This window comes from Convolutriloba macropyga, chromosome 3 (assembly GCF_964194025.1).
Source record: "Convolutriloba macropyga chromosome 3, txConMacr16.3, whole genome shotgun sequence".
In the NCBI taxonomy this organism is placed as follows: domain Eukaryota; kingdom Metazoa; phylum Xenacoelomorpha; order Acoela; family Convolutidae; genus Convolutriloba; species Convolutriloba macropyga.
Genome location: NC_134470.1, coordinates 64388692 through 64406569, shown reverse-complemented (window position 1 = coordinate 64406569; position 17878 = coordinate 64388692). Strand labels below are relative to the sequence as shown.

General features: G+C 35.4%; 2 protein-coding genes across 2 annotated transcripts in view; one reads left to right on the top strand and one right to left on the bottom strand.

The window, feature by feature from the left end:
* LOC142336358 (nuclear migration protein nudC-like) overlaps positions 1–17878 on the bottom strand; it is a 472960-nt gene that overhangs the window by 342586 nt on the left and 112496 nt on the right. The gene's annotated exons all lie outside the window — the stretch shown is intronic.
* LOC142337197 (uncharacterized) overlaps positions 1–17878 on the top strand; it is a 58220-nt gene that overhangs the window by 14199 nt on the left and 26143 nt on the right. The window contains exons 6-8 of the mRNA XM_075386330.1: positions 435–644; positions 3050–3127; positions 3543–3623. Of these exons, the coding sequence (XP_075242445.1) occupies positions 435–644; positions 3050–3127; positions 3543–3623 (369 nt within the window). The remainder of the gene's footprint in view (positions 1–434; positions 645–3049; positions 3128–3542; positions 3624–17878) is intronic.

Genomic DNA, 17878 nt, shown 5'->3' with positions numbered 1-17878 from the left:
CTTGCTTGCCTATCGGTTTGCTTGACCGCCACGAGCTTAAAAACAGAGTCTTAATTGCTTAAAAAATATTACATTCCTCGGACCTCATTTCGATGCAAAATTATTTCTGATTTTCCTTGATAAATTTAGTCGGGGCAATTTAATAACCTCAATGAAGATAGACATTGAATGCAGAAACTTTAAACACACGTGAAATACAATGTCTTGCAACTGATTTGGTTTTATTAGTAAAATGTGCTGATTAAGAGCTCAGATTCTCTCAGATGCAAGTCTGGATAACAAGTTGAAATGTCAGCATATTCATTATGTGTTTATGTTTATAGAAAAGTTTTGCATTTTTTCTGATTGCAGATTTCTAAGCGCTAAATTTCGGCTCCCCAGACTAAAGGTATGATCTAATTTACACATGAAACTACTTTATTTACTCGCTTCAGGCGCAATGAGCAGTGAATTCGCGATAGACTTGGAGAGCAGTAATGCATATGTGTTCCACGAGACAGCCACAACTTCTGGGGACACTAAAGGGGGAGCAAATGCGGCAGCTGCAAGTGGAAGTCACTCTCTGATGGTGTCAGATGGGAGTGTCTACTACGAGTCTAAAACTTCTGTTTCATACGTCAGAACAGCTTCAGGCAGATTCCACGGTCAGATACTGTCAATTAATTACATTTTTTTATGCATAGACATTTATATTTAAGGATGCTAGCGTATCGGCCCATTGTGAAGGGAAAACTGACTTAAGCATGTTTTCTATCCATCAAATGGAACCGCGACATATTCAATTTATCTTAATTAGTTGTAACAACCACATTCTGGTGTATAAGCTCAGCAGGATTGTCAAATTTCTGCAACCTTGGTGTTCAGGCTGGTGTCCTCTTTTTTCATCTCTATTCGTTTAACCCCTTATATTTTGACCCAATTTTTTAACCCTTATATCAATTATCCCACAAAAATTTAACTCATACATTCTTTCAACCCAATTTTAAGCTTCCTAATATTGAAGATAATTAGGTCTCAATCCATTCTAATTAGTCTAATTAATGGAGATTAAAATCGGCATGAAATAAGAGAGGTGTAAACACCTTTTGACAACACAACCACTTCAACCCTTTTGATATGTTAACATTTTCCCCGGAAAACATAGCTGAAGAATCAATAGCTTAAAGAAAACTTATAAGCATTAGCGAATTACATATCTCATCTAGTTCCCCGTGGTACCAATAAATGCAATTAAAAAGTGGAGGGGGCTGTGGAACACTTTTTGTAACATTGCATTTTGAAATCAACACTGCAACTGCTGACTTTGAGTTCATCATTTCTCTCATAAACAAAGAACGATTGGTTGTAAAAGGTGATGAGCTTTATATTAATAGGTTAAAAAGATTTGACACTGTGTGGAAGTAGTTGAAATATTTCCTTGACAAATTGGAAATAGTAAAAATAGTGCTTTTACCACTAACCGATTTCTCTCCACACAGTATGCGTTGCTACCGATACCTAATTTGTTACAAACATCTCAAGGTTTAAGAAAAAAAAGCAAAGTGTCAATTCATGAACCGGCTAACCGGCATTTTGATATACCCAATACAAACACAAAGTTTTTGCAGTTTGACAGCTGAAAAGATGACACAGAATGTGTAGTTTTTTCGGTTATCCATTCGATTGCGGACGAATCATCTAAATTATCACATAAAAACTTCTTCCAATATTTTCTTTTCATATATAAATTCTTGTGGTTAATTCTGCTTGTGTTTATGCTGAGCTTGCAAAAAATGAAACAGAAAAAAAACGTAGAACGATTACTTAAAGCCTAACAAACTTTTTCTCCAGATTGTAAGCCCGATAAAGTTTTGCTTGATTTTGAAATTGCCGCAATTAATGCCTTCTAAAAGCAGCGTTCACCTTCAATGTTTTTGGGCAGCTATTTCTATTTAATCCAGAATTTTGTGGAGAAACTTTGAGAACTTTGATCAAAAAAGCTGGTGTCCGAAATCATGAAGATTCCATGGCACTTAAAATGATCCTTGCTCTCGCTTTCGAAAAACATGGGCTCATCAGCAAGAAGAGGCTTTTGGCTCAATCATAGAAAATTGAGTTTTCTGAATACGTTGTCTGGACAAAAAATGAATTAGCACAGGGCGTGAAAAAAAGAGGTGAAATGAAGTAGAACCGGTCAGGCTAAAGTACAACACCGGGATTGTGCTCTTAAATCTTTGTGTTCAGGCTAATTGCTGCTGGCGGTACAAAATTAGGCTGGATAAATTGTTAACTTGGATTGAAGTGTTTCATAATTAAAAAGCCAATTGCATTACACCCAAGGCCAATTTACCAATGTGACAAAAACCCAAGATTTATTCGATATCTTTTCCTAATGTTGAAACTACTGGAACGATTATTTAACATATTATTTATCTTGTGCAATTTTCTATAGTCATGCCTCGACGGCTCGTGGGACTGGATTTGAACATTTGGCATCCAAACATGAGATAAGATTATCAATTTAATTGTGATAAAACATGCTTCGAATAATTGGTGCTAATTTTTAATCGAATATTTGACGAATAGATCAAAGTAAATAAATTGGATGTGATTGCATTGGCTATATTGGCACTTTGAGTTTTTTTGGCATTGTGTAGTTTTGTGGGTTGCATGACAATATACCCAATGTCATTATACCCAAGTTATTTTCTGTGATCATTTCGTTCAATAATCCGATTACAAATTATCACTCGCTTTTACAAGAATTTTATACATACTTAAGAGAACAATATAATCCCATGTTTGGTTGCGATAGATTCATATCAAGTCCCACGGACCATTTTCTGCTATATAGACGTTCTCGTAATTCTAACAAGTGGGTGAATTGGGGAGCAGGCATTGAATATAATGCCACTAGCTATAATGGCATTGCGTAAAATGGATTTGGGTAATTTCTCCGGACACACTCTAAAGTGTGGCAATGGTTTTGAAAAACAAAACGACAGAAACAGTAAAGCGGAAGACCTATATAAGTTTCTTGAATAAGTAACTTACTTTTTATTTGCTTTAGAGCTTCCACAAGATTCAGATGCCATTTTGAACACTGAAAAGACACAAGTCGTCGTTCAAGCCAAAGACGGACTCAAAGGTAAGAAATAAGCTTATTTGTTAAAGTACTCGAATGCTGATTGTCACTTATTTCAGTGTCTGAAAAACACGCAAAACAGATATTGGCGGTAAGTTTCTGTGATGGTTACCATCAACGCAAGAAAAAGCCAGGACTTAGTGTCGTCGTCTCGAGTACCGGTCAAAAGAATTGAATAAGTAGAATTTTATTTTAAATTTAGTTCTGAGCATTGATAACTGTCAATGAGAATACAGCACCATTCAGCTCAACATTGTGTAAGCGCATCTTAGCGTCCTTTCGTTTTCTTTGAGTTTCTTTTGCATCCTTTCTTTGCATTTCTTTGAGTTTTGAGCGCATCTCTCGCATCCTTTTCGGAAAATTCCTCATGCTGGGAAAAGGGCATTTAAGGTTCACTTTGTACACTTCAATGTTTTAGAATTGGGTGACGACATTCAGCTGTACACAGAACCCACCAATGGCAAGACCTTCTTCAGAACTATATCTGGACACTATATGCGTAAGTTATACGCTCAGTTTATTTTAGACAGCATAGCTATTATTGATGGTTTAAAAATTCAACTGGGATTGCTTGACGCAATGTATGGCCGTAGATATGGTATCCAGGAATTGCTTTTGCTCGTCACGCGGGTAACACTAAAATCTGTTATCCTTATTTTGGGAAGGAAGAAGATTGGCAAACCAAAATCAATGTTAGAGGTCCAAAGTGCAATCAATTTGAACCAGCTTATTTTTCAATATACGATTGCTATAAAATTATTATCAAACTTAAATGAACTCATCATCAAGCAACATTTTTTCCAATATACGATTGCTATAAAATTATTATCAAACTTAAATGAACTCATTATCAAGCAACATTTTTTCCAAATGTTTTTTTTGGAAAATATGTTGCTAACCTATCTGACTGTTAGGAAATGATTTCTCGTAAAGTTTAAAAATGCGGGTTGTTCTGGAACACTTGTTCTGGAAACACTGGAGAAAAGCTCTGGATATCTCCAATGCGTGTCTGCAGAAGAATTTCTTTCTCTTTTAAATAGATTTAGGATACAAAGTTCTTTCACTACACGTACTTTGGTCTCAAAGCATTTCAGTTCTGAAACATAACAAAACTCTTCCATCAGCACTGAATCAGGAAAATCCAAGCCTTTTTTAGTTTTTTTACTAGACAGACTGGCGGCATTGAGATTAAAAATATCTTTAGTTTATCTCATCTGAGAATTAGTAATATCCGCAAGTTTGTTCTCTATTAAGAGGTAATGACAGCCTGCATATCCACTGTATATCTTGGCACGGTTTTTGTATTATGTACAGAAGAAACTCAGAAGTTTTTCACAAAAAAAGAAATTCCGAAAAATTTACATGTTTTCATTAATTCAAAATGGCCGGCCCCCGTCGATAATAAAAAACCCTTATACTCAGTTAATTGGCGAGCTTAGAACAAGCTCACTCTGGTTAAAATCTGAAGCTCATATGGTCCACGCACTTTTTGAGTTTTAGCACAGCAAAATTCAAAGCAGCCTACTTTACCTGTACTCTCGTTTCCTTGTTAGTTTTTGGGGTGTTTTTCAAAAAGTGTATCACAATGCCATGGAGGCTGCATATCTACCAAAAGCGGAGTTTGTATCTTCAGTATCTTCGAAAATTTACCTGTAAATGGAATCAAAATCGTCGTACTAACTTGTTTGTGATTTGCTTAAACAACTCAGATCAGAAAAAAGGAATCAGACCTTGACCTACTCTAAATTTGGAACTTCGTTTCCAAAATTTGAAATGGGGAACTTTTTGCTTCTTCGTTTCCCCATTTCAGATGTATGTTCTCAAAACTGATTTGAAGTTGGGCAGCGGCTGTTTCTCCTCTCCAGTGTTGTCGTCATAGCTCAACAGCGATTTGAAAGGATGACATCCAACAAGGGCGCCTTGGAAAAATTTCTGCCGAGACTGGAATAGACCAGTACAGCCAAGAAATATTTCGTGGAGCATTTTCGTTATCATGAAAGCGTAAAACTTGTGAAAATTAGGAAGAACTGAAACTAAAACAAACTGAAACTAAAACCAATGGTTAGTTCGTTTTAAACCTTTCTTCACTTCATCATTTTACCTTTTTCATCATTTCATCAATTCAACTCATCATTTCAATTTACTTTATTCATTGTTTGTTCCTTTTGATCTTCAATGCGAGCTATGGGGTCCAATTACATGTATGCATGTACAGATGAAAGCCAGGCAGTAATTACGCTGAACAGATAGAAGTCAAGCGGTAATTACGCGCGAACAGATAGAAGCCAGGCGGTAATTACGCGCGAACAGATAAAAACCAGGTGGCAATTACTAATGCTTATAGAAAGCTCTTCAACTGTTACTTATGTCAAGAACGAAACCCGTCTGTATAAAACAATGCATAGAAGTTGCTCTAATTTACTAATGCATGCGCAAAAAGTGACATGATCAGAAACAGGGTCATCCAAAAATCCAGAATATAATTTTTATTAATTCAGTATTGATATTGTATGACACCAAGGTACGGGTGTGAAATATCTTAAAAATTGCTCATTGAATAAGTTTTGTGCAAATCAAATAGGTATGCACTGTTGCGTGAAGAAGAAGCCATACAGACTGCAATACCCCGAAACGTTTTTGTGGATCAAAATTGAAATGGAAGTATCACAATACTATTTAAATTGATCAACAAAGGCTCAAAAATGTATTTTTGCAGTTATCTATTCAAATTATTCAGCTTATATTTTAAAAAAATCTAAAAATTTCTCGGATCAACTGCAATTGCACATTCAAGACATCAAAAACATAACGTATAATTTCAAATTTAGAGAGATTTTATTTGCTACAAAAAAGTTAAAATGAAAAAAGTTTGACAACTTATGAAAGTTTTACATTACTTCATAACAATTAACCTAAAGGAAATTCAAGTTGAACAGAAAAATTACAACTAACACCCTACCACTCCTACCATTAACAGCTCGAATTTTAATTTGTACGAAAGGTTTAAAAGATGGAAATCGGACGAATGATTCTGCAGTACTTCAAAAACTGCCATATCTATTTTCCAATATTGAGTGCACAATAATATTAACGATTTTAGTTGAAAAAAGGGGTCAGGGAAACAAAAGAGAAGATAGAAAAAGTAAGCAAAAGGCTTCATGCCATGTGCCAATTTGAAACATTAATAAAGCTTTTTACAGTTCCTAACGAGTTGAAAACGAGAAAAAAACCAAATATTTTTGCATGAAGCTAATGACTTAGATATGTCTGTGAATGTTTTTAGCAAATTAAAAAACTTTCTAATAAAAAGACTTGAAGTATTAATGACTCAGTTTTAGCCCCAGGCACAGTTACATTACATCAAAAGATTTCATAATCGCAACCGAATGCATTTGTTGAAGTTTTCTAGACATTAAACATTTTCTTGAGCTGTTATACCGGATTTCACTCCAAGCAAAAATTAGTTCTCGACCAATCTAATTGCAAGTCATATATTATTATTTAATATCAAGAATGAATCAGACTTATGAGTACGTCACCCTACTGCCAAGAAGAATCTAAGTGAAATTTGACGTAAAATTCTGAATTCAAATTTTGGTCGAGGCGTGAACGCGTCTAAATGTAAACCCTGGTATAGACGTGCAGGTAAAATGGTGATACCCTCAAAAGCTTTTCTAGCCCCAACTATACCATATATTGGTGCATTTATATCCTTGGTTGTGATTGGTGGAGGAAGTCGGTGGCGGGGGTTGGTGGTTGAGGTCGGTGGAGGTCGGTGGCGGAGGTCGGTGGAGATCGGTTACGGAGGTCCGTTGAGGTTTACGCGCATGCACTGATTAATTTTTTAATAATTTACTTTTGTTATAGCCAAGGGTCCTAGTTATTGGCGATTATTTTTTACGCGATGCACAAGAGCATCTGGAAGAAGATGAATTGTTACGAGAATATAGGTAATAATTGGTTTAATTTTAACTTTTTTCAAGAAAAAAGAGTTGATCACAGGAACTTTTTTCTCTCCAGCATTTATAACGATGTTGAGGGAGGCCGCTGATGCACCAACTTAATGAATCTGTCTGCGAATGTATCTTATTTCCGACTGATACTTGTAATTGTGGGGGATAATGATGCCAAATATAGGTCAATGCACTTCAATTGCAAAAAATTCATAGACTTTCAGGATGCAGTCTGGCCTACTGAAGTTCGTTTTGCGGAACATATGAGGGGCAAGGATTTACCATTTGAGATCCTCTCAAAAAACAATACGTTTTTCGGAAAAAACTAGGCCATCTCCTGAAAATTAATCGAATGATTCGACGTGAAGTCTTTTCTGATGATTGTTCATGCATTTTTAAAATTCAGCAAAGGTTATCGGCATATGGCGGCTTTCTTCTCTCGGTTATCAAGGATTTTCTCAATAAAAATCTAAACTATGTAATCGGATACTGCTTGATAATGAAACTTCTGTTGATGTCCCTTTATCTGATTTATGCTTTCGGTCAGATGTATCACATCAATCATTATCAATAAGAATCAATAAACACTGGTTTCACGGTTGAATACAGTTCCTGTATTAATATCTGGTTTGACGGTTGAATACAGTTCCTGTCATAATTTACTTTTAGAGTCATTAATTTTAGTGAGTTTTCCGAAATTGTGTGTTTTTATTCCATGAATTCTCGATTCTGCTTCCATTTATGGCTTTTCAGATCATGTCTGTTGAACGTGCAATTTAACTGCATTCGATTGTTTTTGCTTCGTTTCCTGACTTGCATTAGAACGACTTGTCCACCTGCCGAGGGTTGGTCTATTTTCTCAATCCATTGTAAATACACTCCATCATCATGGACCCGGTAAACACTTGTCGCTGCAGACGTGGGATGATCACCGACATCCGTGGAGAAGCACAGAGAGCCGAGCAGAGCAGCAGATCAAAGAAGAACCTGTGAAATAACCAGAAAATTACTGTTTTCAAATAACAGAACTGTTAATGAACTCGAACTCGAACTGAATATGTTCTTCATTTCGTTTACATTTCGTTAGTAACTTTACATTGCAATTTATTTTCCTATTCATCATATTTAATTAATACTTGTATTCAAACTCGTTTTGCATTCTTTTTGTAACTGGAGAGAAAGAGCGAACGAGCGAGAGACAGAGAGAGAGAGAGAGAGAGAGAAAATTTTTTTTGCCTCTTGTGCAAGCAAAAGCGCGCGAAAAGCGCGTGTAATTTAAAATGCAGTAATCACTGCTTCTCAGACAAAATTCAGGCTTATTTTTTTGATGCTCAGAAGTGGTACAGAAAGAAACATTATGCCCATAATTGAGACAGCGAGTTGACCAATAAGATAGTAAAAAAGCAAAGTGTAAATTAAAATGGGGGGACATGTTCAGAGAACTGTCCCTGGTAAAAGATTTGATGAATTCTATCAAGATTCAGCGCTGAAAAACACTTGCACTATAGTAGTAATATAGTGAGCTACACTCCCCGGGGGGGTGAGGTCCCCCATGTATTAAGATAGGGTATAGCGTATTTTCCGGGATTTGGGTCCTCCGTAACGTATTAAGATAGGGAATGAATTAGCATGTATTAAGATTAGGTATAGCGGTCTTAATGTATTAAGATTAGGTATAGGTTGCATGTATTAAGATTAGGAATAGAATCTCCATGTATTAAGATTAGGAATAGAATCTCCATGTATTAAGATTAGGTATAGCGGCGTTAATGTATTAAGATAGGGTATAGCCGCCATGTATTAAGATTAGTTATAGCCGGCGACATGTATTAAGATTAGTTATAGCCGGCGACATGTATTAAGATTAGTTATAGCCGGCGACATGTATTAAGATTAGTTATAGCCGGCGACATGTATTAAGATTAGTTATAGCCGGCGACATGTATTAAGATTAGTTATAGCCGGCGACATGTATTAAGATTAGTTATATGCGCCGACATGTATTAAGATTATTAATAGCCGCCGACATGTATTGAGATTAGTTATAGCCGCGGACATGTATTGATTAGGTGCCGCCATGTATTAAGATAGGGTATAGGTTTTGTGTATGTATTTGTGCATGTACATTTTTTAGTAGTATAGTCGGTGCAAATGTGGGGGGTAGGTTCGGAGACGCTCCTGATAGGCTGAAATTTTGAGGGGAAAAAATCAATGTTTGTGTAGTTATTAAGTGTTTACTTGAGAACAATAGAATCGGCGTGGGTAATTAATTGCTGTAATTATGTGAGGGGTAATTATGTGACAGGTTGAATTTTGTTTACAACTTTTATGTTATTAAATTGTGAAATTAATTGGTGGGGGTTTTCAATTACCCTAGTTATCTGAGGGGTAATTATGTGACATGTTGAATTTTTGTTTACAAATTTTAGGTCAATTGCAAAGATTGTTCCCCTAATTTTTTGAATCAATTGTGTAACAAATGTCTTTTGCGCGCTCATTAATTGGAAAAAATTCAATGATAGAAAAAAATGAATTAAAATTGTATAAAATTACAGACACAGTATAAATGTAATAGAGAATACTAAAGAATTGTGCTATAGTAAAAGCATTTAAGTTATATGTTGAGTGGTGCTGTATGAATACCGTCAGACTGAACAATGCGCTTAGGGTAGAAATAGGACAGTCCCTTCTTTGTCTGCTCATACGTAGCAACACAATGGTTTATTGTTCTGAACCCTCTATTTGTTGAAGTAAGATTGATAATTTCATCCATCACACGTCGATATTTCTCCATCGGTCCATCTCCGTTCTCTTCTAGTGTTCTTTTATTGAGACCTTTACTGCTGAACTTGTATTTGTCAGACTGTGCATCGTAGCAACAATAAGTTTTGCTACAAAGACAAATCATTTCCGTACATCTGAATTCTTCCTTGAAAAGTCCTGGTTCCCGTTTATCATGCTTCTTATGCTTAGAACAACATGTTCTAGGGAAGAAATTTTGAATAGCATCTGCTTGGAAAGAGTCGTTACAGTCCTGCTTTCTCAATGCTTCCCATTCTTGTTTTTTAGCAGGTCGAATACAATCATACAAATTCTCATGAGCTAAGGCTAAATAGAGGGAATCTGTATCCATCTCTAACTCCTCGAATTTATCCACGTCGCAAAATCTGTCAAAGAAGTTATAGTAGAGCTCCAACATACGTAATTTAGCGTACTGAAGTATGAAGAATCCAACTATTATAGGTTCGCGGTGTTCAATTTTTGATTTTGCTAGCTCAACTTCGTAAAGCTCTTTTGAGACATTGTTCAACCGCTTAAACATTTTCCCATTGATTGCTTTGTGCGTCTTCTCATCGTTCAAATATTTGGTTTCTGTATGTTTGCTTCTGTCCATAATCTGATAACCGTAAGAGCTATTACCCAATAATTTCATAGTCTCAGCAACAACGCTGGAATCAGGATTTTCATCTCCACCTCTTCTAGCGTCTACCACTAACTGTACAAAGGTGTTGAAACATTTGCGCGGCGTGTACTGTACAAATCTATAAATTCTTGTACATTTCAGACCGAGGCTGATGTAGAAATTTAGTAGGGGAGTAATAATTGTTCCATTTTCCAGATTGAAACTTGAAATTAGCATTCGCTGAGGTTGCTTCAGTAAGTTGTTTTCGACAGCGTAATCTCTCATATAATCCCCAATATCAGCTCGACTAACGTTGAAATTTTTAAAAATAGGCGGGAAATTCGAAAACTTGTACTTCAAACCTGTGGGAACTTCCAAATCACATTGTACGTATCCAAACATCTCCCCATCTCTTATTTTAGCTAGTAAAGACTCTTGCTTCAAAGGTAATTTGAAAGGAAAGTTCTTTCTCACGTGATTTCTGACATTTTCTTCTTCTTTAACACTTTCCCACCATTTACACTCCCAGATTTCAACAATCTTATATCCCTTACTTTTTAAGTAATCTCTTCTCAATTCATCATGTTCTCTTTTTCTAATCCCTCTCTGTGTTTCCTCTTCCGAGAGACTTGCTTTAGCTTCCTGACAAGGACAGAAAAGAAAGTAACAACCCATGGCTTCAAACACCGTATTACAATGTGTGCAAAATCCGTCTACGCTAAAACAATCAATCTTCTTCTGTTTTCCGGTTGTGTAGTAGCTCTCAATTTTACATTCGGAACGTTGTGATTGAAGATATGACATAACCATGTTCTCAAATGTTCGACATCTGTTTGTTCGAGCCCTGAATTTTTGAGAATCTGTATCAAATTCCCATCGAGTGTAAAGTCCAGTGGGCATTTCTTGACACATTGAAAAGGGATAGAGTTGGCTAGCGTCAATACCTACGATAGACTTGCAAAGGTTTTCAGAGTTTCGTATGAAGGTCTGATCAACTACTGCTTTTCTAATAAAAACAATAGATGGACCACCAGTCATATCATCACGTATTTTGTCATGTAAACCTTTGTCAGCTTCAACAAATGGAAAAAACTTGTGGTTTGTTGACTTGTGAAGACAGATATTAGCCAAGTTCGGAAGCGTACATCCGAGTTTTAACATATCGATGCCCTTGTTGTGATAAAACTCCATCATTTTTTGCATTGCCTCACTCCAGTGTTGGAACAACATCCTTGTTGTTGTACCACTTGATAAAATCTCTGAATGTAGCCATTTTTTCTTGCTCCCAGACCACTTTCAGGTAATTGTAATTGTCAATTCCAGATGGAGGAACATTTTTCAACCTCAACTTTTTTAATGACTCTTGTTGAGAAAACCCACTGTTAAGACATTTAGTGAAATCAGTAAATTCCTTCTCCAGTGGATTATAGTTTCTCAGTTTGCTAAAGAAACGGTCGTAAGGAGGGAAAAAAGTTGCATCGAGCTTTTCGGGAGAGTCAAACCACTCATAGGGGAAGAATCCTTTGGTCTCATTTGTCTTGTATGCTTTAAGGAAAGAATCAAGTGATGTAGCTCCACCGAGAAAGTTGAGGATATCGAGAAATTGTACATCACCAAACTTAAGAGAAACAAAGTGATTTGCTTTTTTAATAACAGTAGGTTGAATGTCGCGCTCATGAATAAGATAGGGTAGGAGATAGGACTTAATGAGATTTAAATCATATTTTCCACTATTGAATCCGAACACAGGTAAAGTGTTCACATAACGCTCAAAGTGCTGCTGTAAGTCCAAAAGCTGGTTTTTCTGCATTTGGAGAAATTGCGTAGACATATCAGCTTCATCATCTTCTTCGGTACGTTCATCTTCACACTCAAATGTTGAAGCGTTTTGATCTTTTCTTTTAATTAACTTTTCACCAATTGCGTTAACTCGTGCTCTGATTACTGCTTCAATAGAGGAAAACTTTGTCCACATTTCAGTTTTACTTTTGTTTGCTAAGTCTTCAATAGCTTCAACAAAAGATATAATGAGAGCTTTCGGATCTTTATCGCATAGGAAGACAGGTTCATCAATTAAATTGGAGGAAATAGAGACAGAGATTGGTTCATGCTTTCCAATCCAAGTGGTTGTGTTTGTATCTTTTAATTGGTCGGAGGGTACACATATCGATTCAAAGTCAAAAATAGCCAAGTTCTTGAACAATTTTTGATCTTTGTTGTAGGAAATTCCAAATCCGTCAAGCTTATCAAATAAGGTCTCGCGCAATGTATACACACTCTTTGGGTAAATATGCTGTACTCTATCTTTACACGTTTTAACATGGCGGTTGAAATTTCCCGCTTTCTGAATGAACGTATCGCAACTGGGACAACGGAATCGTTTAAAGAATGTGTTGATATCATCTACATAGCATATGTGGTTGTTCTAACGTAATAAATTAATATTTTTCTCATACATTTCAATACTTCTCCTCGCAAGTTCACCAACAAAATCTCCATCTACAAGGTCAATATCGTAAGTAAATATGTTGTGCTTTATCGCATTTTCAACAAATATAAGATGATCGATCGATACCCCTCTGAAATTGATTGCGTCTTGTCCAGATTCGTGGAGGAATGCACTAAACAAATTTTTTGCATTGATCTCAAGCTCCGATGATCCATATAAGTGAACAGCTATAGCTCGGAATAAGCAAAGATAATCTTTGTAAGTCTCACCATAGCCATTCGATACGAGACAATTCACATCTGGTCGTCTGAGTAACTGTTCAGGAAGAACAGCATCGATACATCCCATTGGAATGGATTTTAGGAGAGCGCAAAATATTGTTACATTTGTAGTCAGAGCAAATCGCCATTTTGTATTCTCCCGCTCCTGAGCACACGTCTCCACTAAATCCATCTTTTCAATCCTGTCCTGAAGAGAGACTAAGTCTCCTTTGGAACAGAGTAGATGAGATTTCTCGAAGAAAGTGTTGTTCTCGTGAGCGTAGAAGTATCGATACTCGTCCGTATCCACATTTCTTGATATAAATCCTAGAGCTAAGTTGACTTTGGCTGCACAGTTGAGTTTTTCGAATACTTCTTTCAACTTTTTATTAATTTCATGAGGATCGAGCTTGGACAGCTTGAAGTTGAACACTTGATGTCTTCCATTTTCCATCTCAGTATCGTCAAAAAAGTGCTGGCAAGCACTAAGTTCTTGTTGTAGCTGCTCGTTGTCCTTTTCCAGCTCCTCTGATTCTAGAACTTCTTTAAGCTTTTCACTCGATTTTGTTCCAACTTTTGTTGAAGTTCCATGCTTTCTCCTCTTGTGTTGTTGAAGAGAATAGAAACTCGGAAACTCCTCCAAGCATACAGTACACATAGTGCTTAGCTTTGTATCCTTAGGAGCGTGATGCTTAGCAATGTGGTAATTCATGTCTTCTTTCTTCTTTGTACTGAAATGTGGACATTTGGGACAAAATAGAGTCCCACTATCACAAGACTGCTTGTGTCTTGCCATATTCTTCTTCACCACCATTTTGTTGCACTTTGTGCATTTCACTGGGAGATTTCTATCGAGAGAAGGCATTGTTTTGGTACAAGATGAAACAAATTCGGGTATTGTGACGAGCAACTAATTGTGACAATAACAAAGTGAGAATGAAAGAAATTATTTTTGTACATTTAGGGAACGCAGCTATGACGCATCACTCCATATATGGAAATTTATCATTTCCATTTTAAGAAGCTTGTTGTCATAACCGAACATTCTAGAACATAATGAATAAACCAATCAGATTCTTCCATTTACAAATACCTTTAATAATTAAGAACACTCTTTTTAAATATGTGAATTCATTCCTTGGATTAAACTCAAAAATAGCAAATCATTCTTATATATCTTCTCAATCATTTCTTTTACATTTTATATAAGTTTTCATATTTCATCCAGCCATAATCCAAAAACAGACTCACAACAAATTCAAACAAATTGTTCCAATCTTAACAAACTCTGTGATTCAAATTTGTGTCTATCCGCAATTGACAGAATTCGGTGCTTGCAAACAAATCTAGTCCTATTGAAAATTGAAATTAGCACATGAATGTGCTTTTACAACAATGTTAAAGATGTCGAAAACAAATATTCATCCATACTTCACGAACAAATATTTACTTTACAACTTAACGTTATTGTCTTGGAACCTCTCAACCAATCGAAATCGCGTGTTAAAAAATTATTCTGAAGATTAACGATTTTATTTTGTGTAATTGTTTCTTAATTTTAATTTTCTTTTACATAAACAGAGTATTGCGTGAAATTTTGCTCATTTGCGAAAAATGTTAATCAAAAATCATTTACAGTTGTTGGAAAAAATATATAAGAGGAAAGAAGGAATTGCCGATGCTTACAAAGTTGACGAGATTGATGTTGATTCCTATTTTTTCTACAATTTCTTGGACATTTGCGTTCAGAATGACAGAATAATCCGATTTAGTAAAGGATTCGAATATGCAACATTTTCCATTAAAAAATTCAAATATGATGATTATATAACGAAACAATCATTTGATTTATCGTCAGAGCTACACATTAACAAGTACGAAATTTTATTTATTTTGAATTCTGTTCCCGAAATTTTAGAACAGAACAGAAATCTAGCACAAGCGAACTGTATTCCAATTCCTGACCCCATAGCAATCACTTCATCTGTACAAAGCGCGTTGTTTTTTCATTATTATACAGATTACAATTCTGAAGGAGTAAAAATTCGATTTGGAATTCGGCTCCCAAATATATATATACAAAAGTTCTGTTCCAAAAATGGAATACTTTCCGAGATTGATTTAAAATTTAATGAAGTTGAACAAATTTATCAGAGCTTAACATTTTTGGTAAATTATGTCACTTCGTTCCCAATGAGCTATCCTTATTTAGTAAACAAGTAGTCGTATCATGTGATACATGTATTATTCAAAAACCATATTTGGTTTCTATTCACGCATTGATGTTCCTGCTTCGTATACGAGCATCATTTTATAACAACTTCTTCCATATTTGGATACATTAAATGATTTCAATTTCCTGTTTCGGTTACTAACGTCAGTTTTTCTACAAAATATTTCCTTCTTTGGTTACTTTGTTCTTATTGGACGGAATTCACTATAAATAGGAGCGACAAAGTTAGATTTCATCATTCTCTTTCATTTCCTCAAAATTAATTTCACCTCTGTTCCTCATCGTCCTGCTAACTATTCTTCAAAACTTTATACAATTGAGTTCCTACATTCACATTCTTCTTATCTACAGATCTTACTTCAGTTGTAACGTTTATCTGTTTCTAATTTAGATATTCTTTTTGTCCTACTATAAAGTGAAATATGTTGTTTTCTAACTTACTCTCTACTTGACAGTTTTCAATACGTTCATTTACAAACTGCTTTTGTTTCTAAAAAATCCACTTCTATCAACTCATCTGAACAAAATGGAGTTTACTGTGCAAAACAACAGTCTTCTGTACTCATTTTCCTTCACTGAGGAGACTGCTCGGATAAGTATTAAAGACTTATCAAACGGATTATATGAGACTGTAATGACTTTACCCATCACTGTGTGGCATATTATTGAACACCAGCGACAACAGTTCGACACCTATCATCAGGGTCAGGTTCCAATTACGGAGAATCAGCTTGGAACTCAAGCGATGGGACACGAGGTTGCTGTTATTAGTGGGCACCACTATCCCCACGTTGCTGGGACAGAATTTCCACCTACCTACGTCGCTGGCAACATTCAATATACTTTCCCTTGGGAAGAAGGGCAAATTCCCAACTCTTGGTTCTCTAGCCCGGATGTAAATCAAGTTTTGAGTTCAGTGGAGGAGTCAGGGAATTTGCTTCAAACTGTGTCAAGCTTTGATGGGAGCGAGCTAAGTGTTGATACTAGCACTTGGACAGCAAATGAACAGCAGAACTTTGATCCGGCACAGTACTATGGTTCTACTGATATGTCGACTACTCCATCAATGACAACACCTTCCATAGAGGATGGAACGGCGCACAATCCAATTTTGCTGACTGATGAAAATTCAACAACTTCAATCAGCGTTCAACCAACTGATCCTCCAGTAATATTTGAACGTTCTAGACCTTTTGGGAATGAGATTCAAAACTTACCAGAGTATGTTGTGAGAACTCTGTTTGAATAGATTCGAGTTGGTACAATTTTGCGGCTTCATTTGTAATCGTTCTTAACGGAAAAGTTGTATGTTGATTTATACATTTTCCTGGTGATGTATTTAAACATTCTTTATAATATAATTTTTCTCATGTGAGCTTTCTTTTCTAAACCAGTTCACAAGGATATAATCAAACAAAATTTTGAATTTTGAAACTTCGTTACAAAACTTGATATTTAACGGAAATAGCGTTATCAAAACTCGACATTTAACGAAAGTTTTTGATCAAAAATTTGATATTTAAGAAAAAAAACTGAGCAGAAATTTGATTTCTAAGAAAAAAACCTGTATGAAAACTCGATTTTTAAGTTGTTATAGAAAAAGAAAACTTGTCATTTTACAAATTAAAAATCTCTTCCTTTTTTGCGTTAAATTATACCGTAAACTGGTGAAAATCAGGAAAAAATTTGCGCTTTATTGTATCCAATTGGAAACTGTTTTTTGATATTTAAACAAAAATATTGAATGAAAACTCGACATTTAACAAAAATTTCGTTGAGAAAACTCGACTTTTATTAAAATAAATTGTTCCAAAACCCAACAGTTAATAAAAATTTTTGTGAGAAAACTCGACTTTTAAAAGAATAATTTGTTGCAAAACTTGACATTTAACAGATTAGAGGTATCAATTTAAACATTTAAGAAAAAGATTGTAAAAAAAAGAGAAATTGAATTTTCTTGATTTTTAAACCAAACATAAAACTGATACTATGTAAATAATTGTGATGCAATTACAAATTTATTACTTTCTAATTTCAAGATATAACAGAGAATTATCAATTAAGCCATGGCCGTCTAACAAACAGTCAACAATTTTTATCAATTCACCCTCATATTTTGAGTTTTTAAGAGATTGAATTCTGTCCAGAAAAGAAGATCCCATTGTTTGTGTGCTTACATTTCTTTGTTCAGCGCGCAGTAGATGTCTCTTGAACTTCTTTCTACTCAATCTTTTTTTAGACACACTAGGTAACTTCTCAACATATTTGTTCTCATAATTGTGTTGTACTGCTCTGTCTAACTGAGTAAAGACAAGTCCCGATTCTTCCAAAATATTGCCAAAAAATTGATGTTTATATAATGTATATAAACAATCAACTGTCTGATATAAATAGGAGAGATCTTCCAGTTTTTGAAGCAAGTCTCCGATGGAGAAAGAAATGAGAACAATGTGATA